Genomic DNA, 27500 nt, shown 5'->3' with positions numbered 1-27500 from the left:
TCAATTCTGAGTGACCTGCTGCAGCACAGCTGGTCTCGGCAAAAAAACCACTTGGTCAACATAGGTGGGGTAGAAAGTGTTAATGTATTTCTTTAGCTGAAAGCGCAGTGTCAGTGACGACGCATATATATAGACATTTTGCAACCACTACAAAATACATTTTGATATGAGGTCGGACACGTTTTGTGTGCAGTTGAGCTTCACGCTATCAACACGTGTTATACCTTCAATGCCCTTCCTGTCTAAAGCAGAACTTTGAGGTGAAAGGTATAGAAGAGCTGGATATTGAAGCCAAAACAATGATGCTTAGAGTTATACCTGTTATATTCTCTCTCTTTCTCTCTCTCTCTCTCTGCCTCTTAATTTGATGTAGCGACAGCCATGTGTGTGTGTGTGTGTGTGTGTGTGTGTGTGTGTGTGTGTGTGTGTGTGTGAGTGAGAGAGAGAGAGAGAGTGAGAGAGAGAGAGAGAGAGAGAGAGAGTGAGAGAGAGAGAGAGAGAGAGAGAGAGAGGGTTTTGTCATGTTAAATATACCTGTTGTTACGGGTCAGTTAGCCTAAACAATCAATTTTCTGAGTTCTGAGTTCTCTCTGTCTCTCTCTCTTTCTATCTCTCTCTCTCTCAGACACTCTCTGTCTGTCTGTCTGTCTCTGTCTCTGTCTCTCTCTCTCTCTTTCTCTGTCTCTCTCTGTCTTTCTCTGTCTCTCTCTCTCTCTCTCTCTCTCTCTCTCTCTCTCTCTCTCTCTCTCTCTCTCTCTCTCTCTCTCTCTCTCTCTCTCTCTCTCTCTTAAGCAAGACAATCATGTTGGGCGTTTAATTTTTATCAACTTTTACGAATTACCTGTTGTTCTTTATCTTGTTCAGGGTGGCCTTCCCAAGTGGACACTTGTTCTTGCAGTCGGCGACAGCCTTGTTCAGGATGACCAAAGGAATCAGACCACGCCCTCCCTTCACTGCGTTGTCCGACGTCGTGTTCCAGTCCTCTGACTTACCACTCGTGTATGTCGGCCAGAAAGTCAGCAGTGCGCTGCAACAAAGCAGAAAACATTGTCACAGGGATATGGCCAAATATCAAAATGTTAACTAGCCAGCCGGGCGAGGAACTTCAATAACGTCACTAGCACGCCAGAAATTTCGCTGGCCCGGCCGGTACATACCACAGGAGCTGCATCTGCGGTGTTTATATGGCTTTGAAACTCGATCTGACAACCCAAAGGGTCGTATTTGACCAGATAGTTCACTGGCCAGCCGGGCGAGTTGCCAGGCGGTTTTTGCTAGCCCGGCGGATTTTTTTTACTCGCCTCTGGCCCCTGGCGATCGAGCGGACGATTATACCATCCCTAATTTATATTCATATTTAAGCTGTGCAAACATGTTATTGCGACAACTTTGGGGTACCCGTATTTACGCGGCTTGACCCCTGAAAAAAAAATCCGAAAAGCGTGCCAGATAGCAAAGTTGAGTGCCTTAAAATGGCATAGAAAGTTGGAATGAAATGACACGGGAATGAATCCTTTTTCTTGGAGACGAAAGTGTCACAATACTTTTTTTGCACAGTTTAGACGAACAAATTATGTTTTCGTTTTAGTCCTAGATAAGGAATGCCATATGTGCTAGGCTATATCAAAAACAGATCCCCAGCTACAAATTAAGCTATAAGGACATTGGGACAACACGATTCCCTGTTCGGGTTAAAGAAAGAAACTATTCAGTTTCTCAATTATGACAGAGACCCGTGAACAGACGTCGAACAGACGTCGAAGATCCCAGCTGCCATGAAAGTATGCATTATAGTTTGTCTTTACCTTCCCATAAGACGAAAGGCGCGTATCAAAGTGTACAATTAGCTGAACAGTTCTAATATCTGTAAAAGAGTGCAAAGAAGGGCCATAAAACGTATTAAGTTTTTAATTTTTTAAACCACATGACATATATGTCAACTGAGCCGCGCAGACGGCACTGTAAGGCCCGGCGCTCACCAATGTAACTTCAGCAGGACACGTTGCGTGAAAAGAAAACAGGCCAAGTACTCGTCATAATCCCCAACGCAGCATAAATGATATGCAGTGCGTCGTCTGTGCCGCTGACTCTGCGCAGGTATATTCTGCCCATAAACATCCCCCCTCCCTTCACTTCTCCAGCCACCTTCCATCCTACCCTTGGTCTCATAACTAAGTAAGAATAGCATCACATTATTCCTCACCTTTTTTCATCGAATAAGGGAGATCGAAACGACCCCAGAGCTTCCAAAGCCTGCACCAGATTGGATGCAGCTAACTTTTTCAGTTGACCTCTGACCGTGGCCTCGACAAGGGCGTTCAAGGTCAGAAGCGTTGCTAGGGACGACAGATCAGGGACGACGTTGTCATTTCTTACTGCAGCGATGGTGGGTTCACTGTTAACGCTCACTCGAACCTGCGAGGTTACGTTGGTTCAAACAAAACTTTATTCAATTGAAATATCGTGAAATGTATACAATATCTGGAACCACTACAAAAAAAGGCAATTTGTCGGTGCCGAAATATTGATAAAGAAAGTACTAATATGGTTACTGCTGTGTCCTCTTTGTGTTTAAATATCTGGCATTAAGGATTCATACTCGAGCATAAAGCTTATATTGCCAATCGAAGGTAAAACATAACAGAAGTAAACACGATGATCAACAACAATCAATAAGTTCGTTTGGGAATACAGGGTTTACATTAAACAGGGAGATGGCAGAAAAGCGTTGTGGTAGGAATGCTGTGTGTTGAGTAATAAACAGGCACACATACACACACAGCACTGATATATGACATTACTAGAGGAATACCCGGCTTCGCCGGGTGGATCGCGAGACAGAGTATGCAGCGTGGCGGTTCGTCGGCTTAGAGCAAGCGTTGAAAATTTTCATCCACCAGTTTGTGCGCGGGGTCCACCTGAATATGCCCACCAAATTTGATGCAGAATATCTACGATGGGAGGGGTAGTATTAGTGGCAATATTTTGAAGATAGGAGGGATTTTGTACACGAATTGCAATACTTATGTAACCGAGTGCCGAAACACCACAATACCTTTGGAGGCGAAGTCCAATCAAACAGGATTGAGAATTTTAGAGCTTATTTCTAAGCCCTGTAAAAACTGTTACGGCTTCACAAAGGAAGGCAAGAACATACAGAGAGACAAAAGCCGCCAGACCCCATCACAAACAGAACTCTACAATCCACAGGTGTTGCCTTGCAAGCTAGCTAAAAATAGCTAACAACTTCTAAGGCGAACAACTCTGCAGAGTCTGCTGTGACGGGCGACGGTAGTGTCCTGGTCACACTCGACCCCGTTGAATGAACTTTGTCCCCAAAGTTCCGAACCATGGACCCGCCAAGCTTAGGTCCCTCCCAGGTTCGTGGAATGGAAACAGCATAATGCCATTCCTGAACATATCATGTCGAGTCCCACCCCTGTCGACGACGCCAAATGTAACCGAGTGCCGAAACACCACAATCACCAATGGAGGCGAAGTCCACTGAAACAGGATTGAGAATTTTAGAGCTTATTTCTAAGTCCTATAAAAACTGTTATGGCTTCTCACAGGAAGGCCAGAACATGTCCGGGGTCCACCTGAATATGCCCACCAAATTTGAAGCAGATCCATCGAGAACTTTGGCCGTGCATCGCGAACACACAGACAGACAGACAGACAGACAGACACACACACACACACACACACACACACACACACACACACACACACACACACACACACACACACACACACAAGCCGTATATAGATATAGATGCTATATATACATAACTCAAAATACATAGACGCAAATAGTGTAGGCAAACAAACCGATGTCATGGACACTATTTTGCAACACCTGCTTGTTTCTGGAACGAGTATTCTGACACACATACATATTGCTATTCTGATGGACACGTGGGGGAATTCGGGGGCTGTGATTGGATGGTCTCTTCCGATCATCAAAGCATGAAGGGGGTTAAGTCACTTGCAGGACTGTACATAAGTTGACATGGGAGATCGGAAAAATCTCCACTCTTAAAGGCAGAGTAAGCCTCCCGTAAACCATCACAGATACGGTCAGGCTTTTACACACAGTACAAACACCATTTCATTTAAACACTCACCAATTGAGAACATCCTAGGTGCCCTCCGTAAAGAGCGAACAATTTTCAAAGAATTTATTTTTGCGTGGTTTATCTTACCCCTGAGCCATCGTGAACCCGTGTGATCCAGTTTTCCCTTTTCACAATGCAGTCGTCATAGTTAGTCATTTGAATGCGACTCGACGTGAGCTTATCTACAATAGCACGGTTTTTTTTTATGCACGAAACAACGGCTGTGGTTCACAAGAACTCTAGCGATGGCTTTTGACTGTTGAGAGGAACGGCGATTTGCACTGATAAACCGGCCGTCGTCTGCTACGACCCTTGCGTGACCCTGCTTCCGGGCTTTTCTTTTTTTAAACTTTCACAACTTCGAATTGTTCTGATCTTGTCTTGATGAAAAACGAATTCTTTTATGATTAAAGAATGTTTGTGTAACAAGCTGTCAATTTATTATTTAGATTTTAAAAGTTAGGTCTAGCGCAAAAACGAGGCGCCGTTGTTGTTAACGGAACAAGTCTACGAAAATAAATTCTTTGAAAATGTCTCACGCTCGACAGAAATCAGCCAGGATGTTCCCGTTCGGTGAGCGTTCAAATGGAAGTATGCTTGTACTGTATTTAGACGCTCGGGGAGCTCTGTGATGGTTTACGGGAGGCTTACTGTGCCTTTAACCCACCAGGCGGCACCGACCGGGATTCGAACTCAAGACCTCCAGATTAGGAGACCGACGTCTTACCACCACGCCACTGCGCCCGTCGTGAAGATACCATTCATGCTTCTTGAATTTCTTTTTGTGTGTGCTTTACATACATGTATCTATCAAAACATCCATCCACCCATCTATCTATGGATGTTTTGATAGCTATGTAAAGCACACTATCTATGTTTTGCTTGTTTGTTTATGCAACGTGTTAGTGAGTGAGTGAGTGCGTGAGTGACTGAATGAGTTAGTTATCTAGTTAGTTAGTGAGTGAGTAAGCGAGTTAATTTGTAAGTTAGTTAGTTTAAATAGCTTGTTTTTGATTGATTTATTGATTGATTGTTTGTTTGTTTGTTTATTTGTTTGTTTGTTTGTTGGTGTGTTTGTTTATACAAAATTACCCGCTCACCTCAGTAGGGAAAAGACCAAGAAGAGTAGCTGAATGCTTATCGCTGAAGCTTGTAGTTTCGTTGTACTGTAGATGGAAAATGGCGTCCACCGCATCGCCCAAGTCCACAGTACTCTTCTCCTTTCTTCCATTGTGAAGCGCGTTGTCTTCCGTGTCAGCAGTCGCCGTGACGTCACAAATCACCACCAACAATGACGTCACAAAGATCAACAACAATCCATGATCTTTGTTGAAACTCCTCACAGCGAATGCCATGGAAAAGTGGCAAGCTCTTGTTGACAATGTTTTTATCCTTTCTGCTCAGAAGGTTGTCGGAGGTACTTTGTCGACATGGCAACGGATGCGGTTAATAGGCCTGTTATTGATATTTGTCGGACGTACCTGCCAAATGTTACCACTGTTTTGAAATGAATCATACAAAAACTTCACAGAAACACGTATCAGATTTCCCCCTAAAACGTAAAACAAAACCGGTAGTCTGATAAAAAAAAAAAACCACACCCATATAGTGCGTACTTGGCACAGAATCACATTAGATTTAGCGCTTTTTTTTGTGTGTGCGGAAAACTGAGTTGAGGTGTGTATCCCTTTCACGCATACATGTACGTCTGGCCTATCATTGTGTTTTAAACACAGAGCACATCCTGTGATGGTGTTGAATGATGCAAAGAACGATACGGGACTAGAACTGAAAGGTTTGAACTTAAAGGAATCCTCCCTCCTCAAACTGTTTGTTTTTATATAATCATTTTGTTTGTTTGTTTGATTCTTGTGAACCTGAGACATGGTTGTACATGAACTTTTATTCACAATTCACTGGGTTTTTTCCCCCTTTTCTTTTCTGTTCAGTACCTTATTATATACCCCGTTGCCGAGAATCTTGTGGGTTTTTCATTTCTTTTCTGTTCGATACCTTATTATATACCCCGTTGCCGGGAATCTCGTGGGGTTTTCTTTTCTTTTCTGTTCGATACCTTATTATATACCCCGTTGCCGGGAATCTCGTGGGTTTTTTCTTTTCTTTTCTGTTCAATACCTAATTATATACCCCGTTGCCGGTAATCTCGTGGATGTTTTTCTTTTCTTTTCTGTTCGATACCTTATTATATACCCCGTTGCCGGAAATCTCGTGGTTTTCCCTCCCAGTGGAAAGCTTTCAGCATCAAAAGTCGTGCTTCCTAGGTTTGTGCGTGTTTAGGTGTAATCAGCCAACTGCATCGAGGTCTTTCACGTGCGTACGCGCGGTGACACATAGAAACCGTCTCTGAGTCTGTACATAAAGTTGACCCGTGTCCGCCCCGGGCTGCTTCGAACCCGTGACCCGTGACATTTAGTGTCTGTGTAGTGTATTCTGTCGGAGATTTCAATAGCAATTATTTTATTACTGTTTCAGCTCACTGGTCCATGGTGGAGGTGTGGAAGCGTTGAAGAGCAAAACTAATAGGTCTGACACTTAGGTCGAGAATCGAAAGGTCAAGGACTCTAGATGTATAGTCAGAATGTCCCGCTTATTTAAGAGATTTGACATGATTATGAAAAATATGTGGTCAGGTGAAAAACGAACTCTCGGGTACTCCTCATAGCTACTCTGAGGTTTTGAGAAAAAACAGAATGTTGATAGAGGTTCGAGTCAAATAATAGATTTGAAATCATCATAGCATATTATTGGTATTAGCCAAGACAATTCAAAACTGAAAACTTCAAACAGTTTTGAGGGGCTTGCATCAAAAGAAAACGCACAACACAGTTAAAACAAATCAAGTACGTAGCAACTGAATAAAATAAAGCTTGTAAAAATAGATGCACAACTTCAGAAGGCTTGTAACATAGTAAATCCTTGTTGGAAAGTGGTCGTGCGTGCGTGCGTGCGTGCGTGTGTGTGTGTGTGTGTGTGTGTGTGTGTGTGTGTGTGTGTGAGTGAGAGAGAGAGAGAGAAAGACAGAGACAGAGAGACAGAGAGACAGAGACAGACAGACAGACAGACAGATAGACAGATAGCCAATCAGTCTATCAGTCAGTCAGACAGACAGATAGACAAGAAGGCAGTCAACCAGTGGTATTGAAAGGACACCTTGCTACAAAGGACAGTGGCAAGGCTCCCCAAGAGCGTCCTTTGCTCGCAGGATTTACTGTGATCCCAAATCTTGACCATGCAGCGTCAGTTAGCATTCTGCTTTTGTCAGCCTTTTTACATTAATCATTTAGTCAAGTTTTGATTTTCTTTTTTAAAAATAATTTTTAGAATCACACTAAAATAAGGGAGTCGATCGCTTTAACCTGGGTGTTTGACTAATTGCTAACCATATATATATATATTAATATATGCCAATTCACAATGCAAGCTGCTGCATGCCGCCTACACTCACCCAAACAGAATGACACTGTATACACAAATTAACTGATGCAAACGATGATATGTAATTTACTTTGCTTCACACTTTCGAGGACATATATATCTACACTCCTACGTTGTTGTTTCCATGATCTTTCAAAACGGCCAATAATTAAATAATAACATTGCAACTCTAAAATATTAGAATTTCAAAGCACAGAATCACTTATGAATCTGTAAGTGTTATGTATACATGTACGTTATGTATACCGTATACTAACAGGTGCATGTGTGATTCTGTGTTTAGTTAAAATGTGTGTGTTTTTAAGCCGCCATTAGTATAATGGGGCTTTCTGGATTTGCTCTGTCTGTTTGTTTGTTTGTTTGTTTGTTTGAGGCGGGCGGGCGATGTCTTACAAACAAGTCGGGTAAGACATGTATAGATCTCTGGGTCAATTTAGCTAAAATTTCGTGAAATTGTAAGGAATAGGGTTAGACGGGTGTACGTGTATGCAAAAAATTACATTCCTAACGGTAGTCAAACGGAAAATATTAGCTTTCAACGCTTTTACAAACCGAGCCAGGGGACGAAACCAACTGACAGATTCCTATGTTTGTGGGAATTCCCGCACCCAGAATCCGAGTTACTTCCCTTCGAGTGCTTGGCCATGTCACGGCATTGTGCGCTGCATGCATTCGTGAGCAAGACCGTTTATGCTCACAGCAGTGTGATTGGCAATGCATATCTGAATGTATTATCATTTTTGCAAACCGACAGAGATAACATGTGCATTGAAAGTACAACTTTCTGCAAGTTTTCCCGTGTTTTCTGGTGGTCATATCAATTTGTTTAAATCGACTTGCATTCTTCGTGATCAGTTATCACAACAGAAATTGAAATGAGGAATTTGATTAATTGTGTGTGTGTGTGCGTGTGTGTGTGTGTGTGTGTGTGTGTGTGTGTGTGTTTGTGTGTGTGTGTGTGTGTGTGTGCGTGTGTGTGTGTGTGTGTGCGGGGTGTGTGTGTGTGTGTGTGTTTGCATGTGTGCGTGCGTTCTTGGATGCTTGTGTCTGCGTGTCAGTATGTGTATGAATGAGTTATTGTTTGTGTCTTCGCGTGTGTGCGCATGCTTTGATTTTTTCAAGTCTTTCGTCTACGTTTTTGTGTCCTGTTTTGTTTACGTGTGCGTATGTTTTTGTTTTCGTTACTGATTTTTGGCTCATTGAGGCCTCTCAGTTCTCTACCTCTCATCAACCCCCCAACCCCCCCCCCCCCCCTGCTCCTCATTGCTCCCAGTCGTTCAGAAGAAACACGTTTTTAGCCCCGCCTTGAATGCAACACACAAAAGAGCACATGTACACTACAATAGCACGGCAGTCCAGCCCGCTCTTGGTTGATCGAGACTTCATGTAAATCTCAAACACCATAGATCCTTCATAACGACCGATTTTTAAAGAATTATTCCCTAAATAAACAAATAAATAGTGACGTCATTTGAGCTACACAGTATATATGTGGTGGGTTGTGGACGACCCACTTTTGAATTAAAGAAGGCATTTTACTTTGTTTATTTCTATTTGGATGGCGTGGGTTGTGTAGAAGGATACTTTTTATGTTGAATATTTCTTTAGAAAGTATGGGCCGTTCATGAGTAATATCATTGGTACTGTGAAGGTTAAGTGACGCAAAAGTGTGTACGTCATTTACTTTGGAAAGAGGCGGTAATGAGTTACTTCCCTTCGGGTCTCGTTCTATCACTGACAGCATGCGAACATGCGTTGGATTATTAAGCCGCCTTGTAAAGGGTGCTTACTGGATTTGCTCTGCCTGTTTGTCCGGGTTTCAGGTGTTTGTTTGTCTACCATGTCACCACGTGTAAAGAGCTCGGTCATTTTTTTTTAAAATTATTTATGAATTTATACATTTAATTTCTTTTTCATTAATTCTTTCTAAAAATTTATCTATTTACTTTAATTTTTTTTTAATAATTTATTCATTTAAAAAAAATTCTCCCTCCCTCTGTCTGTCTGTCTGTCTGTCTGTCTCCGTGTCCCACCCCCATATTACCAAGGGCGGCTTCTTGACCCCGTTAAGATCAACACTTGTTTGTTTATAACGTTTCAATGTTTCAGGGACTCTTTTCAACAAGAGTAAGAGCTCGATTAACTCCCATTTAGTGGCGACGGGGGAGTAAGGGGAGGTGAGGGGGGTGGGGGGGGGGGGGGGGCGGTACATCAAGAAGTAGAAAAAGTATCAATCTAGAGAATATTACATGGCTTGCTGTGTCGTACCAGATTCACACGAGTTGTTTTTTTAAACATTGAACTGCGAGCGAAAGCGAGCTGTTCACTATTTGAAAAAGCAACAAGTCGCGTAAGGCGAAATTACTACATTTAGTCAAGCTGTGGAACTCACAGAATGAAACTGAACGTAGTCCGCCGCTAGTGCAAAAGGCAGTGAAAGTGACGAGCCTGTTTGGCGCGGTAGCGATTGCGCTGTGCTTCATAGCACGCTTTTCTGTACCTCTCTTCGTTTTAACTTTCTGAGCGTGTTTTTAATCCAAACATATCATATCTATATGTTTTTGGAATCAGGAACCGACAAGGAATAAGATGAAATAGTTTTTGAATCGATTTCGGAAATTTAATTTTGATCATAATTTTTATATTTTTAATTTTCAGAGCTTGTTTTTAATCCAAATATAACATATCTATATGTTTTTGGAATCATAAAATGACGAAGAATAAGATGAAATTGTTTTTGGATCGTTTAATAAACAAATAATTTTAATTACAAGTTTCCGATTTTTAATGACCAAAGTCACTCATTAGTTTTTAAGCCACCCAGCTGAAATGCAATACCAAACCCCGGCCTTCGTCGAAAATTGCTTTACCAAAATTCCAATCAATTTAATTCAAAAATGAGGGTGTGACAGTGCCGTCTCAACTTTTACAAAAAGCCGGATATGACGTCATCAAAGGTATTTATCGAAAAAATGAAAAAAACGTCCGGGGATATCATACCCAGGAACTCTCATGTCCAATTTCATAAAGATCGGCCCAGTAGTTTAGTTTGAATCGCTCTACACACACACACAGACAGACAGACAGACACACATACACCACGACCCTCGTCTCGATTCCCCCCTCTATGTTAAAACATTTAGTCAAAACTTGACTAAATGTAACGAGTGTAAATCTGGTACGATACAGCGAGCCATGTAGTATTCTGTTTATCCTACATACTGTACTTAGTGTATTTTACTGAAAATGTCCTGCAGTCGAGGCAACTAAATTGAAGACGCTTGTTTTGGAACCTCGATCTCTTCCAAAACCTCGTGCAATCTATGACGTCAAAGTAAATAAACGTCACTCTGAAAGTGTGGCGTGACGTGTTAGTTCTAAAAATTCATCGAGGGTAATTAGCGAGCGCATTTTTTCTATAATGACGTTTGTCTCGGTGACTTTGGCATCATAAGCAGTGGAAAAACAGGTCCCTGCCAGACTTGCTTGACATGACCTCATTTACATGATATACACACGTGTGATTTAAACGATTATTATCTCACGAGTGTCTCTCTCACGTATGTAGGATAAAATAATAAGAACAACGTCAGAGTAAACTATATTTTGATAGCTTTCGCCCTAAAAGTCGTGTGTGTATTCTAATGTCATGAATACTTATTATAAATATTACACATAGGCTTTCTTTCAAAAGACGGTGGGTCCTTTTCCGTGATATCATAGTTTGATTATATCACCTTTTTGGGGGCTAATCAAAGTGACCTAGTGGGTTTTCTTGCATTGGATCTTCCTTCTCTCTTTTTGCAATAATCAGTTTTCGACACCTGAAACGTACAGTTAATATTTCTCCCTTTCTTACAGGTGTTAATGTGGAACATTATATATGTGTCACTATGAGGGGCGGGGATATAGCTCAGTCGGTAGCGCGCTGGATTTGTATTCAGTTGGCCGCTGTCAGCGTGAGTTCGATCCCAGGTTCGGCGGAAATTTATTTCACAGAGTCAACTTTGTGTGCAGACTCTCTTCGGTGTCCGAACCACCCCCCGTGTATACTACATTGGGTGTGCACGTTAAAGATCCCACGATTGACAAAAGGGTCTTTCCTGGCAAAATTGCTTAGGCACAGTTAATAATTGTCTACCATACCCGTGTGACTTGGAATAAGGCCGTGAAAAGTAAATATGCGCCGACATGGCTGCAATCTACTGGCCGTATAAAATTTCATCTCACACGGCATCACTGCAGAGCGCCTAGAACTGTACCCACGGAATATGCGCGATATAAGCCTCATTGATTGATTGATTGATTAATCTTTCTGCATTTGATAATAGTATTTGTTGTTTCTTCACACGAAAAAAACATTAGTCAAAAGCAGTGACCTATGATTTGTATTTGGGTTTGAAATACATGTTCCAAGCTCAAAGAAACTCATGTGCTCACAACGTCTCGATCTTGTTCTTAAGATAACATTTTTTTAAATCTTCAAAAAGAAAAGTCAGAAGAAAAGATAACAAACACGTTCTCAGGTTCAGCAACAGAGGTTTGTCCATCAAAATTATGTAATGTGGATTTTCTGACCACAACAACCCCCCCCCCCACCCCTACCCCCTCCTCCCCCCCCCCAATCTTGCTGGAGAGAGTAGAATAATTAAGAGTAATTACTCACTTTTTTGTCACACAAACAAATTTGTCAAATTCCGTTCAGCCACACATGTAGGCTACTCACCGCAAAACGCAGAAAGGAAATGTACATGCACTCACAATTAATAAGCTCTCCACCAGAAACCTTATATCTGCGTGTCATCAAACCACTCAACTGATCTATTCAACAGACAAAACACACCTACTGCGTTACTTACATTGTCCGCTGCCGTAAAACAACACGCGCTCAGCTTTGATTCATCTGCTCTGATAATGACGAACTGGTAGCAAATGGAAATAGCAGTTGACGAACCTACCGAATGAACAACAGATGGTTCAGAGAAAGTCATCATGCAGATTTTCAGTGCTAAAAGGTCGTATCTGAAATATGAATCGATTATTACGATGTCCCCTTTTTCGCTGATAAACTTATCGTACAATATCGGTGCATCAGTTGGTGGTATTTGTGAGCGGCGGCGAGTAGTCAAATTATGTATAATTGTGTGCGCTCTGTGTTGACGGTGTCTGCGAAATGAAAGAGCTGGATTTGCTTTCGTTTGTGTGTAAAATGCGATTAACTAATGTCACATCTAACTCTCTGAGAAGAGCGTGTATCGATGAATGATAGTGCTGAGAGAGAGAGAGAGAGAGAGAGAGAGAGAGAGAGAGAGAGAGAGAGAGAGGGAGAGAGAGAGAGAGAGGGATGAGAGAGAGAGAGGGGTGAGAGAGAGAAGGGGGGGTGAGAGAGAGTGTGTGTGTGTGAGAGAGACAGAGACAGAGAGAGACAGACAGAGAGAGAGACAGACAGACAGACAGAGACAGACAGAGACAGACAAAGACAGAGAGCAAATAATAATTATTCAAACATTATTCGTATGTCGAAATATTGTTTTTAAATGTGACTCACGCGCGACGCCGTCTGGAGTTGTGCGACATTATGAGATATTTGATGGGTTGTTGACAGACCGGCTTTTTTGTCGGTCCGAGGGGGAGCATATCGTCTTTTGTTTCATATTTATTGACCAAGGCCGAAGTCAATAAATATGAAACAAAAGACGATATGCCCCCCAAGGACCGACAAAAAAGCTGGTCTGTCAACAAACCACCAAACATCGTTTTTGTCATCATTTTGGTAGTGAGAAAATAAGTGCACAATCAACCCAGGGAGCCATGCTTTGAAACACGGGTTCCGTATTGATAACCACACGAGTCCCGGTTTGATAACCACTGGCAATCAAAGCTGGCGTGTGAAAGCAACTTTCTGTGTTTTTGAGTTCATTAAATGTTGGGATGAATATGTCAGGTTTGAGGATGCACAGTTCTGTAGGTTCATCTCGGTATTCCACCCCCTCGGCTTTCTGTTGTAAATATTAAGCTGAGTGATCGAATGTGGAAGCTACGTTTGGTCAAAAGTCACAAAAGATTTGCGTCGTGCAGCGAAGGAAAGAATCGCGATCTTGTTTCCGACTCAGTACCTTTTTGTTTTTCATTAGACCTGTCATTCTGCTTGCTCGGCTTTGTTAGATGTTTGCATATCTTGTTGCTATTTTCTTTGCTTTTATTATTGTTTCTTATTTGTGCTTCGTTTATCGATACAACGTCTTGTGCACGGGTCAAAATGTGTGTGTCAGGGGTCGTTTTACTTGAACTTGACGTTCGTGTTTCTCCGAACGTCGATCTGTGTATCGAAACACAGATACACGCACTCCATGACTCTGTAAGAAGACAAAATATATCGCTAGGTTTCATTTGTTTTTGATGAATGTATGACCTTTCATGAAGTAGTTTTGTTTTTTGTTTACTTTTGCCAGTTTGCCAGTTCGTTTTTGGAACTTTGCAAAGCAGTGTCGTGTCGTCTGTTTAGGTCTGGGGAAACACCAATGAAAAGCGCCGAAGAATCCCCGAGCGTTTCTATTTGGTTTGCCTTTGATTATCCATGTATAACCTGCTTCCTGCAACTATGGTAACCCGGGATTTATTGCCTGGGGTACATGAGATTTATTTCCCAGGTGCATGTGAATGAAAACTCGTGAAAATGATGACAACATATTTTTATATTTAGTCAAGTTTTGACTAAATATTTTAACATCGAGGGGGAATCGAAACGAGGGTCGTGGTGTATGTGCGTGTGTCTGTGTGTGTGTGTGTCTGTGTGTGTGTGTGTGTGTGTAGAGCGATTCAGACTAAACTACTGGACCGATCTTTATGAAATTTGACATGAGAGTTCCTGGGTATGAAATCCCCGAACGTGTTTTTCATTTTTTTGATAAATGTCTTTGATGACGTCATATCCGGCTTTTCGTGAAAGTTGAGGCGGCACTGTCACGCCCTCATTTTTCAACCAAATTGGTTGAAATTTTGGTCAAGTAATCTTCGACGAATCCCGGGGTTCGGTATTGCATTTCAGCTTGGTGGCTTAAAAATTAATTAATGACTTTGGTCATTAAAAATCTGAAAATTGTAAAAAAAAATAAAAATTTATAAAACGATCCAAATTTACGTTTATCTTATTCTCCATCATTTGCTGATTCCAAAAACATATAAATATGTTATATTCGGATTAAAAACAAGCTCTGAAAATTAAATATATAAAAATTATTATCAAAATTAAATTGTCCAAATCAATTTAAAAACACTTTCATCTTATTCCTTGTCGGTTCCTGATTCCAAAAACATATAGATATGATATGTTTGGATTAAAAACACGCTCAGAAAGTTAAAACAAAGAGAGGTACAGAAAAGCGTGCTATCCTTCTTAGCGCAACTACTACCCCGCTCTTCTTGTCAATTTCACTGCCTTTGCCATGAGCGGTGGCCTGACGATGCTACGAGTAAAATGGCATTGCGTTTCATTCTGTGAGTTCGACAGCTACTTGACTAAATATTGTATTTTCGCCTTACGCGACTTGTTTTTCCTTTTCAAGCGCCCACATGGTGTACCGTTGACCAAGACATATTCGTTGTTAAACTTAAATGTGTGCAGTGTTCAGCATTCAGTGTCCCACAACCCCACTCCATTGAATTTTTTTTTAATGAACCTTGAGGATACTCAAGGAATGTCTTATGGCTTACGTCTTACTACAACCTTACGTAAGACTGTTCATTCTACCCACACGGGTTTCCAGTCAGGTCCGTTAGGCTCCCCGTCCTCAAAATCATACTCCAGCACGCCAGCCAACATCCGGGCTTCATCAGACTTGGCCACTTCCGGCAGCTGTTCCAACAGCGGAACAGAGGTCTTTGGTCCAGCGCCCCCCAGCTTTGGCACCTGCTCTTCAAAGTAAGTGACGTTTTGCGCGGGCCAGTGAGTGGTCATTCTGAGGTGGTGGTAGGCGTGGCGTTTCTTGTCCAGATCTTTGGGCGTGGTCCAGCGAGCGGGAGCCATGCAGACGAAGACCACGAAACGCCATCGGTCGCAGTTGGGTCTTCCACGCTCTGGCCTGAAAGTGGGATGCAGGTTGTACACATTCAAAGAGGTGCCATTATTATGTGAGTCGTAGGTGTTTATACATTCATGCAAAGTGTTATACTTGATTTAGTTTGTCTTTGATTTGCATTTTGGGACTGGATGGCCGAGTGGTAACGCACTTGCGCTCGGAATCGAGAGGTTGCGTGTTCGACCCTGGGTCGGGCCGCTATTTTCTCCCCCCTTTCCTAACCTAGATGGTGGGTTCAAGTGCTAGTCTTTCGGATGAGACGAAAAACCGAGGTCCCTTCGTGTACACTATATTGGGGTGTGCACGTTAAAGATCCCACGATTGACAAAAGGGTCTTTCCTGGCAAAATTGTATAGGCATAGATAAAAATGTCCATCAAATACCCGTGTGACTTGGAATAAAGGCCGCGAAAGGTGAACATTCGCCTAACAGGCTTGAGGTTTGCTGGTCGATGTGAATGCGTGATATATTGTGTAAAAAATTCCATCTCACACGGCATAAAGCGCTTTGAACTTCGGATAAGGCGCTATATAAATAAAGAGAATTATTATTATTATATTTTCATTTAAAGCAGGACCGTTGTTATCATCAGACGAGAGAATCACATTTGAACTTCTATCAAGTTACTGAGTGTGTATATGTGTGTGTGTGTGTGTGTGCGTGTGTGTATGTGTGTGTGTGTGTGTCTGTGTGAATGCGTGCGTGCGTGTTTGCGTGTGTGCGTGCGTGTATGTGCCTGTGTGCGTGCGTGCGTACGTGTGTGTGTGTGTGTGTGTGTGTGTGTGCAGTGGCACGGTGTGTGTGTGTAAATGCGTGCGTGCGTGCTTGCGTGTGTGCGTGCGTGTATGTGCCTGTGTGCGTGCGTGCGTACGTGTGTGTGTGTGTGAGTGTGTCTGTCTGTCTGTGTCTCTCTCTGTGTGTGTGTGTGTGTCTGTCTGTCTTTCTGTGTCTGTGTCTGTATCTGTCTGTGTCTGTATCTGTCTGTATCTGTCTCTGTCTGTCTGTGTAAGCGCCCGAAACCGTGCAAGAGCGTGTGTCTCAAGGCTCGAGCACCCTCGCTCCACTCACCACTAAAACAGCTCATGTTTTCTACTACAACTCATTTACTTCCAGTCAAACACTCACTTGCAGTTGTCATGCACGAGGCGAGAATCCCACACAACCGTGCCACCTTTGGGGACAGCAACCTTGGTGAGGTGGCAGCCATGTTGTTCGTACCACGTGATCTCCTCGTTCAATAGTTGACAGAAGTCCTGCTGCTTCACACCTCTCTCCGCGGCTTCCGGGAAGGCGTCGTAGAATTCCCTGAAGAGTTTGTGGGATTTGGGCAGTACTCTGACAAAAACAAAACAAATATTGATGTAGTTTGGATTGGTGTGTGTGATTTGGTCTCGCATGACCCCCTGGATTTCCGAGTCAAGAAACAGCATCAAACAAACCAACAAAACAAACAAACAAACAAACAAACTTAAAGTGATTATTTCTAAAAAGAAAACGGTCTCTCGTCGCCCCATGCGCGTTTCAGTTAAGGTTGGGGATTGTAATTATGTGACCACACAAGGAATAGCATACAATACACGTTTGAGCGCTGATTTACTCAAGTAGAAAACGTGTTTTGAGTGGGAATCCAAGACTGTATTTCTCATTGTGACGCCTTTTTGCGCTAGTCATAATTTTCGTCCTACCTTTCGACCCTGAGTAATTCATGCGATATTCCTGAGATACAGATTTGAAATTGAGCCGAGAGCTACTGAGTTCGTTCTGGGTGTTGAATGGATGACAACACACACGAGGAAGGTTTTTGAATTAGTGTTCTCTTATTCAAATCTGAATGCAGTGTTTGGTAGTCATTTCAGATGGTGATACTCTCCAACGGACTGTGTGTTTGTTTACATTATCAGAAGCGTTTCGCACGGAATATGCATGCGTTTACTTGACTGTAGGTTTGACTTCCTCAATCCAACGGTCTTAATTTGCTTTGACGAATGGGTACCTATGAGTACTTAATAAGATATGATGACGAACGGAATCCGGCTCCTGATACAGGAGAGCTGGGCAAAGGAAACCGCTCGCTGATTAAAATTCATTTAATTATTTGGCATAGTTCCGGAGCAGTTTTTAGCAAATCATTACAAGTGTTTCTAAATTACAGTACAGCGAATGTCCCTTGAACTTTTTAAAAAGGTCCAAATCGTCAGAAAATTTTCCCAAATGGCGCCTTCGTTGTACTATCTTTCATTTTTGCGAGCCAACTGCTGATCACAGATAATTTCATCGGTGCATCCACCCTATATCCACCATTCAGCAATGCATTACCTGAGACAGTAATCCGTCTGACAAGTCTCCTCAAGGTAAACAGCCCCCTGGTAGCAGTGCAGACCGTGACGCGACGAGCTCTGGTCAAGGTGCAGCCATGTGTAACCGGGCATGGCGAAACTGGACACCGGTCTGCCACCGGCCTGACGCTGTTCTGGAGGAGGCGAAATGGCCACCGAGTCGAAACTGGACAACAGCTTTTTCGTCTGCCACACTGTCTATAAGGGAATTCGGATACTGTAGGAATTAATGAGATACAACATCATAGTAGACTAAGCAAACCTAAGGAAAACTGGGAAACAAATCCCGTTTGTATTTGTTTTTGTTTTTGTTTGTTTGTTTGCTTAACGCCCAGCCGACCACGAAGGGCCATATCAGGGCGGTGCTGCTTTGACATATAACGTGCGCCACACACAAGACAGAAGTCGCAGCACAGGCTTCATGTCTCACCCAGTCACATTATTCTAACACCGGACCAACCAGTCCTAGCACTAACCCCATAATGCCAGACGCCACTAGATTGCCAATTTTAAAGTCTTAGGTATGACCCGGCCGGGGTTCGAGCCCACGACCTCCCGATCACGGGGCGGACGCCTTACCACTAGGCCAACCGTGCCGGTCATCCCGTTTGTAGGAGTCAAGCAAAAGTATACCATTTGAAGAGGAAAGTCCCATGCAGATTCAACGATTTTTTATTGTTCCAGGAGAATGAGTGTGCATAGCCCTCTTTTGCTTTTTTTTCTATATTGAGCCCGAAGTTGACTTCGAAAAGACATCGCGAAATCTGTTTACCGAAAATTCGGTACCAAAGCTTCGTGCAGCGAGTCTTGCGAAGTATGCTTTGCGAAGTCTACTTCGCCAAATTAATATCAATCTTCAATGATAATGCTAGAATTCAATACAAGTTCAGTTTAAACTTCGATACTTCGTCAAAACACAACATTTGTTGCATGTAACTTACCTCAAACACTTTTTTGGCAGCCAGTCTGACCTTCCACGTTGGCTCAGAATGGCCGATTCTGTACGTCATAATGAGGGATTCGTCGTTCAACGGCCACTCATCTTCTGGAAACTTAGCCAGCCAATCACGATAGGCTGCGATGTTTACGTCACATTCGTCTGACGTCAGAACATTTGGGATGACACAGTATCCTTTCTCTTCCAGTTCTTTCATTATTATTTCTCTGGGGAGACATACAGAAACAGTTAATTAGGTCTACCAGTCATCACTCAGATTAAAAGGTAAAATATAATTATGTATTTTGATTCATTTTGTTGACTCTCTTTATACTTGTGTATATTTAGGCGTGCATGGTTGGAATGGGTGCCTCTTTAACCACAGCATCGGAAAGAATTCCCAACCTTGGGTAAAAACATATTCTGTATTCTGTATTCTGTATAAGAGCCTGTGGGAAAAGAATTGGTGCATGCTATCCTAAAGGGGGCCCGGTAGCTCAGTTGGTAGAGCACTGGACTTGTGATCGGAAGGTCGCAGGATCGAATTCGGGCCGGGACGGACACGGGTCAACTTTATGTGCAGACCCAGAGACGGAAGCCATGTCCCACCCCCGTGTCATCACAATGGCACGTAAAAGACCTTGGTCATTCTGCCATAAGTGCAGGTGGCTGAATACACCTAAACACGCAGACACCTGGGTAGCGCGACTCCGTTGCTGCTAGCTTTCCACTGGGAGGAAGCGACCCGAATTTCCCAGCGATGGGACAATAAAGTAATGAAATGAAATGAAATGAAAAATGAAAACACATCCTGTATATGTTATAGGAATATACACCATTGATTAAGTCTTTCAAAATTATTAGCTTAAGTTACTCAATATCGAACGCAGAAGAAGAAGAAGAATTAGCTTAAGTTTAAGTTGCTGCTGTGTATTCGTACTGAATACTATATTTCATAAAAACCGTAGCTGGGTCAAAGTTTTATTAAAACGATCACAGATGCTTGAACAAATTTAAACAGATTTCTTTACCTACTACTTATTTTTTCAGGCGTGACTGTTCATTGTAATAACACACTCAAAGTCATCAACAAGAATTGCCTTCAACTCAAGTTACAAGTGAGACTTGGTCTCTGTTTTGAATAGTCTGTTAAATGATAAAAAAAAAATAGATGCATGTACCTGTCAAACTTAGTTCCCGTTGTATCAGAAGTATGGGTCTCCATAGCTATGCAGTGTAACGTTGTCCAAATGCTTGCAGCAATCAAAATAACATGACTGTGCAGGAAACATGAAAGAAGTTATAATGAGCACACATGTAGGCAGATAGAGTACCCTATAATATTCAGCACATACACGAGATAACATATCTTATCGCGTGCAGTTAGTATCATTATATAAGAGTAGAGTAGTTATATTGTGTGTCGCATTTTAGATGCCACGGTTGACAGGTCATGTCGGGTATGCTTTCCTGGCAATACGTCAAGTGAGATGAACACACACACACACACACACACACACACACACACACACACACACACACACACGTACACACACACACACAAGTACAGGCATCTTCTTTCTCAACACAGTATTGCAATGGTTTTTTTTGCATACTCAGCTAAATGTATACATCCTAGAAATGGGACACTTCAGTCAAGGTCTACTTCGTCCACTCTTATGCTCCTTCATGGCGTATAATCCAAGCACCTTTGTACACGTAATCTTTTAAAAAACAATCTACGAAGATAAGTCGGACTGGTTCTTGTCCTGGTCTGTGGAAGAGTTGCGTCCCTTCAAACAATAATCGTGAGCCCCTATGTGCAAATTTGTGAGAGAAAATCAATCAATCAACTTCAAGATCAATATGAGGCTTATATCGCGCGTATTCCGTGGGTACAGTTCTAAGCGCAGGGATTTTTTTTTCATTTTTTTTTTCAATTTATATCGCGCACATATTCGAGGCGCAGGGATTCATTTATGCCGTGTGAGATGGAATTTTAGAACACAATACATCACGCATTCACATCGGCCAGCAGATCGCAGCCATTTCGGCGCATATCCTACTTTTCACGGCCTATTATTCCAAGTCACACGGGTATTTTGGTGGACATTTTTATCTATGCCTATACAATTTTGCCAGGAAAGACCCTTTTGTCAATCGTGGGATCTTTTACGTGCACACCCCAATGTAGTGTACACGAAGGGACCTCGGTTTTTCGTCTCATCCGAAATAAAGGGTGCCATGTCGAGCGGACATTGCACAAAATGCACATCAGATCGCACGTTTCAAGACTCAGACTCAAGACTTAAAGAATCATCATTTTACTGTTCTGAGAAAAACAAGGAAAATTGCCATACAGTGTTGGACGGGTTACAGACATCAAATACATCACATTTACTATGAATAAAGAATTGCAATGAAAAAAACCCCACACTAAAACATATCACATTTGCTAGAATTGAGAGTTGTACTTTAATACATCTAAAATTCCTAAGCAGTCACTCACAGGACACACACACACACACACACACACACACACACACACACACACACACACACACACACACACACACTCTCTCTCTCTCTCTCTCTCTCTCTCTCTCTCTCTCTCTCTCTTAGTTAAACTTAAAACGAATGACTCCCATTTCCTCAGATTAAAGTGCATAGTTCATAAGTGGCACGTGTCCGTTAGTGAGGAGCCGCAACTCTTGAAATCAATCCGACAGAGTTTTTCCCAAACATTTCGATTTCCCTTATATTTTTTTTATTATCTTATTGTTGGGTAATTCCGGTTGGTTCCTCCCAGTGGAAAGCTAGCAGTTACGAGAGTCGCGCTACCCGGTGTGTGTGCGTTTAGGTGTAATCAGCCACCATACTAAGTTAGAATGACCGAGGTCGATCCTTTACGAGCCACTGTGGTGACACGGGGATGGTACATAGATATCGTCTGAGTCTGCACAACAAGTTGACCCGTGTCCGTCCCGGCCTGGTTTCGATCCCATGACCTAAGGATTACGAGTACAGGGCCGAGGTACACGAAAAAGTTACCAACCGGGTGGGAGCCAGCCACGCAGTTGAATTGGTTGACATTGAGATATGTTGTGATGTCAACGAATCAGACTCCGCAGTGTGTTCTCTCTCAGTTGGGTGGCACCCACTTTAGGTTCATGCACCTCGGCCCAGTGCTCCACAACCTGAGCTACGAGGACCCCTGTATCGTGCATTGTGTATTCCTTATTGCTGTCGCCACTCCGGGTCCCATGCAGGCCCGTCCGGCTCCCCGTCCTCGAAATCATACTCCAACACTCCAGCTAACATCCGGGCTTCTTCGGACCGCGCCGCTTCCGGTAGTTTCTTCAGCAAAGGGACGCCACTCGTAGCGTCTGACGCCGCGCGTTCCGGAAACGTGGTGACGTTCTGCACAGGCCAGTGGGACGTCATGCGCATAGTTTTGTAGGCTTGGCGTTTCTGAGCGAGGTCTTTGACGGTAGCCCATCTTGCCGGGCCCATGCAGACGAACACTACGAAACGCCATCGGTCTGAATTTGGGCGTCCATGTTCTGGCCTAAAAGAAACACACGAAAAAACAAATAACACAAGAGTTTAGAGATCTGAGAAACAAAGGGAAAGTAATTAAGCGCTCTAAATACATACGACATGTGTATTAGAGTAAGTGAGAGTTATACGGAACCAGTCTCCTGGCACCTGAGAGAATAACACGCATTGACATGAACAAGCGACTTTCATCATCACAGGAGTTTAAAGACAAACGACACTGATTTAACAAACCGAGGCGTCTCTTCTTGACCCGTCTACCAAAGGAACACGTCTGATGTCAAAAGCGAAATAAAGTTCGAGAAGACGTCATACTGCTAATGATGCGAATGATGGCGTCACGTAATCTTTCTTTCGCTTCTCCTGCACGTCTCTCAGACTAAGAAACCGACACAGACTTTTGAGAACGAAGTTTTTCTCGGTGCCTTCGTCATATCAGCAGGAGAAAATGACTCGTAAAGACACCTCTTGTGCATGTATCGGTATCGTATATCATTAATGTAGATCAGTGAAAGCAGAGAGAGGCCTAAACAGTTAGATTAACATGCATGCTAACTGATCAGCGGACGATGGAATTTTGGATGACAGAAAACGCTTACTGAGCTGTCGGTAGCTCTTTGGGCGCCAATACATCAAAAAGTGAATAGCAAAATTTAACGAGCATATATGAATTAAAGGGATTTTGCTTGTTTGTTTGTTTGCTTAACGCCCAGCCGACCACGAAGGGCCATGGATATCAGGGCGGTGCTGCTTTGACATATAACGTGCGCCACACACAAGACAGAAGTCGCAGCACAGGCTTCTGACACCGGACCAACCAGTCCTAGCACTAACCCCATAATGCCAGACGCCAGGCGGAGCAGCCACTAGATTGCCAATTTTAAAGTCTTAGGTATGACCCGGCCGGGGTTCAAACCCACGACCTCCCGATCACGGGGCGGACGCCTTACCACTAGGCCCAAATTTAAGGGATCCAACAAGATCAAATAACAAAACAACAGAAACACTCTTAATGAATGGAAATAGTAAGTGAGTTATACCAGTCTTTCGACACATCGGAAAATAATTAGTAGAAGCATTGAATGAAGAACTGACTTTATAATTGATTCATCAGACAAGTACCAGTCTCTCGACACCTTAGACATTTAGTAGAAGCATTGCATAAACAAATGACTTTCAAATTCATTTATCAGACAAGAAGAAGAACAAGATCAATTATGAATTCCACGTGAATAGATCACCCGGAAAATGAATTTGAAAATGTGTTAATTTATTGTACCTGCAATTATCATGAACTGTTCGTGAGTCCCACAACACCATGCCTCCTTTGGGAACCGGTACTTTTGTCAGACGACAGCCATGTTCTTTCTTGAACCACGTGATGTGTTCGTCACGAAGTTTGAAGAAGTCAAATTTCACGCTGTGGTTCGCAGCGGCATCGTGTTCATCGTAAAAGGCGTCCGTGTGTTTGTGAGATCCTTCCAAAACCCTGTTAGAGGATAAAACACAGATGACGTTTTTTCGTTCATGCTAGGCTAATTAACCATTTCTGTCCCCATTACAAGAGACTAGTTGGGACATGAAGTGTCAATACGCTAAGATGTTTTTTCGTTCAGAAAGCAAGAGAGTGTAAGCTCTGTAAGCATATACGACAACAAGAGTAGGTGAGAGTTATGCTTTTTGTTTGCTTGTTTGTTTGTTTGCTTGCTTAACGCCCAGCCGACCACGAAGGGCCATATCAGGGCGGTGCTGCTTTGACATTTAACGTGCGCCACACACAAGACAGAAGTCGCAGCACAGGCTTCATGTCTCACCCAGTCACATTAATCTGACACCGGACCAACCAGTCCTCAGGCGGAGCAGCCACTAGATTGCCAATTTTAAAGTCTTAGGTATGACCCGCCCGGGGTTCGAACCCACGACCTTCCGATCACGGGGCGGACGCCTTACCACTAGGCCAACCGTGCCGGTCTGAGAGTTATTCGGAACCAGTCTGATGGCACCTGAGAGAATAACAAGTATTGGAATGAACAAACGGCTTTCACCCTCAGAAAGAAAATCTACCTGAAGAGCTATACAAAATACAAACAACTACAACAACATATGTGAGAGAGGGTAGTAATGAGGAGGCCGGACAAAAAGTTGTTTTCAAAGGGAGATAAATTTGTCATAATTCCCGATTCTTTTAGTTTTTTGGCACCCAACTTGTATATTAGGTCAACCCGATCGGTTGGTTACTTGAAAAAGTCGTTCAACCGGTTTAAGGTCGACACGAAGAATAATTTATTATTAAATTACTCGTTCATTAAGTTGTGCGGTGAATCAGTCAAATAAATCATCTTGTTTTGAAGCTGTAGGTGTAATCAGGTTGCCATTTCTCGATCTTGACTTCAACCCCTCAAAAATACTTGGGAAAATGTGTTGAATGTTTTAAACTCTGCGATGCCTGTAGATTACAGATCCAATCTGTCATCCTTGAGCATTTTGATATCTATTGAAAGGGGGAAGGGACGCAACTCTGTTGCCGACCCGTGGCTCGTTTCTGTTTGTTTACATTACACGAGCCAAAAGACACATTTCTGTCTTTTACATTCAGATATATAATAAAGTTGTATTGAATTAAATTGAATTGAACTGAACTGAACTGAAATGAACTGAACTGAACTGAAATGAACTGAACTGAACTGAACTGCACTGATTGAATTAGAATTGAATTGACCTGAATTGAATGGAATTGAACTGAACTCAATTGAATTGAATTGAATTGAATTGAATTGATTTCAAGATGGCGGACAAGATGGCATATCCAGACTTCAAAATAAAATGTCTCTGTAGCTTACCTGAAGCAGTAGTCAGTGTCAGAAGACTCTTCCAGGTTGACCGCGCCCTGGTAGCAGTGCAACCCTCGCCGGTTGGACGACTGGTCAAGGTGCAGCCATGTGGAACCGGGCAAGGCGAAAGCCTGATTGTCCTCTTCTGGAGGCGGTGAGATGGCCACGGCATCAATACTGGTCAGCAGCTTCTTGGTCTGCCAGACTGTCTGTAATAAGGAGGTACAGTGGTGGAGCCCTTATTTTAAAATATCAAACACATCTCAGACAATCAGGTCTTAACAAACTGTCTCCCAGGTACGGATATATCCGTACCCACTCATATGGCTCTATCTGACCAGGTACGGATATATCCGTACCCACTCATATGGCTCTATCTGACCAGGTACGGATATATCCGTACCCACTCATATGGCTCTATCTGACCAGGTTCGGATCATATATCCGCTCAGACTGTTAGCTTCAGTCGCTTCCTGTAACGTCAATCTAACGCCTGCATTCCAGCGTGTTGATACACAGTTTCTACACAATTACTACAATTCTGAGTGACCTTCTGCAGCACAGCTCGTCTCGTCTAACAAAAACTTGGTCAACATAGGTGGGGTAGAAAGTGTTAAAGGGGTGTCTTACAATGGTGGGCGAATGTACAGAGGCTATGAACAGAAAATATGTGACAGCAGGTGCTTAAAAGGGGGACAACTCAAATCGGTAGGGGTTTTCGGGCGGGGATGTAGCTCAGTCGGTAGCGCGCTGGATTTGTATCCAGTTGGCCGCTGTCAGCGTGAGTTCGTCCCCACGTTCGGCGAGAGATTTATTTCTCAGAGTCAACTTTGTGTGCAGACTCTCGTCGGTGTCCGAACACCCCCCGTGTGTACACGCAAGCACAAGACCAAGTGCGCACGAAAAAGATCCTGTAATCCATGTCAGAGTTCGGTGGGTTATAGAAACACGAAAATACCCAGCATGCTTCCTCCGAAAACGGCGTATGGCTGCCTAAATGGCGGGGTAAAAAAACGGTCATACACGTAAAATTCCACTCGTGCAAAAAAACACGAGTGTACGTGGGAGTTTCAGCCCACGAACGCAGAAGAAGAAGAAGAAGGTAGGGGTTGGGTAGGGGGTGGGGCGGGAGGAAGTGGGGACGGGGGTAATATCTTATAAAAAAAAAGGGGGGGGGGGTTGTTCCACTGGCTCATGATCCACGAAAAGTGAAGAAGACAGAGAGATAATGAGCGGAGAAGAAAAATGCTATCGAAGTTTTAACGTTAATGAATAGAGAAGAAAAATAATATCGCAGTAAGAACGATAATGAATAGAGAAGAAAAATGCTATCGAAGTAAGAACGATAATGAATAGAGAAGAAAAATGCCATCGAAGTAAGAACGATAATGAATAGAGAAGAAAAATGCTATCGAAGTAAGAACGATAATGAATAGAGGAGAACAATAATATCGAAGTAAGAACGATAATGAATAGAGAAGAAAAATGCTATCGAAGTAAAAACGATAATGAATAGAGAAGAACAATAATATCGCAGTAAGAACGATAATGAATAGAGAAGAAAAATGCTATCTAAGTAGTAACAGAGGGTGAGAGAGAGAATCCTACATGGAAGAGAAATAGAGAATACTACATGGCTTGCTGTGTCGTACCAGATTTACACGAGTTGTTTTTTTAAATATTGAACTGCGAGCGAAAGCGAGCTGTTCACTATTTGAAAAAGCAACGAGTGTAAATCTGGTACGACACAGCAAGCCATGTAGTATTCTGTTTATCCTACATACTATACGTGTATTTTTCTGAAAATGTCCTGCACTCGAGACAGCTAAATTGAAGACGCTTGTTTTAGAACCTCGATCTCTTCTAAAGCCTCGTGCAATCTATTACGTCAAAGCAAAGAAACGTCACTCTGAAAGTTTGGCGTGACGTGTTAGTTCTAACGATTCATCAAGGGTAATTAGCGAGCGCAATTTGTCTTTCTATAATGACGTTTGTCTCGGTGACTTTGGCATCATAAGCAGTGGAAAAACAGGTCCCTGCCAGACTTGCTTGACATGACCTCATTTACATGATATACACACGTGTGATTTGAACGATTATTATCTCACAGGGTGTCTCTCTCACGTATGTAGGATAAAGACTGATACACGCAAGCAGATGGGAAAAGGAGAAAAGGTGGAGAAAGA

At 42.7% G+C, this 27500-nt stretch overlaps 3 protein-coding genes across 4 annotated transcripts in view; all 3 read right to left on the bottom strand.

Annotated features, from left to right (window-relative positions):
• The window catches only part of LOC138978699 (uncharacterized), a 35073-nt gene extending 29104 nt beyond the window's left edge, over positions 1-5969 (bottom strand). Inside the window, exons 1-3 of one of the 2 annotated variants that reach the window (XM_070351493.1) lie at positions 5219-5969; positions 2204-2415; positions 842-1027 (exon numbers count right to left, since the gene is read on the bottom strand). In XM_070351493.1, the coding sequence (XP_070207594.1) occupies positions 842-1027; positions 2204-2415; positions 5219-5473 (653 nt within the window). In that variant the 5' untranslated portion in view covers positions 5474-5969. The remainder of the gene's footprint in view (positions 1-841; positions 1028-2203; positions 2416-5218) is intronic. The other variant, XM_070351492.1, reaches the window with a different exon arrangement.
• Positions 5970-15164: 9195 nt separating this feature from the next.
• On the bottom strand, positions 15165-20165 carry LOC138978704 (uncharacterized). The gene is made up of 5 exons (XM_070351499.1): positions 20107-20165; positions 18930-19152; positions 17969-18186; positions 16778-16987; positions 15165-15655 (listed from the first exon to the last, which is right to left on the bottom strand). Exons 1-5 carry the CDS (start codon positions 20148-20150, stop codon positions 15316-15318), a joined length of 1035 nt encoding a protein of 344 aa, XP_070207600.1. The 5' UTR covers positions 20151-20165; the 3' UTR covers positions 15165-15315.
• A 1068-nt stretch (positions 20166-21233) lies between these two features.
• Positions 21234-27500, bottom strand: part of LOC138979073 (uncharacterized) — a 6569-nt gene continuing 302 nt past the window's right edge. Inside the window, exons 2-4 of the mRNA XM_070351885.1 lie at positions 25324-25552; positions 23763-23972; positions 21234-22493 (exon numbers count right to left, since the gene is read on the bottom strand). Coding sequence (XP_070207986.1) covers positions 22163-22493; positions 23763-23972; positions 25324-25552 — 770 coding nt within the window. The 3' untranslated portion in view covers positions 21234-22162. The remainder of the gene's footprint in view (positions 22494-23762; positions 23973-25323; positions 25553-27500) is intronic.

Source organism: Littorina saxatilis, linkage group LG10 (genome assembly GCF_037325665.1).
Source record: "Littorina saxatilis isolate snail1 linkage group LG10, US_GU_Lsax_2.0, whole genome shotgun sequence".
NCBI lineage: Eukaryota > Metazoa > Mollusca > Gastropoda > Littorinimorpha > Littorinidae > Littorina > Littorina saxatilis.
This window is presented reverse-complemented; position numbering and strand designations above follow the sequence as displayed.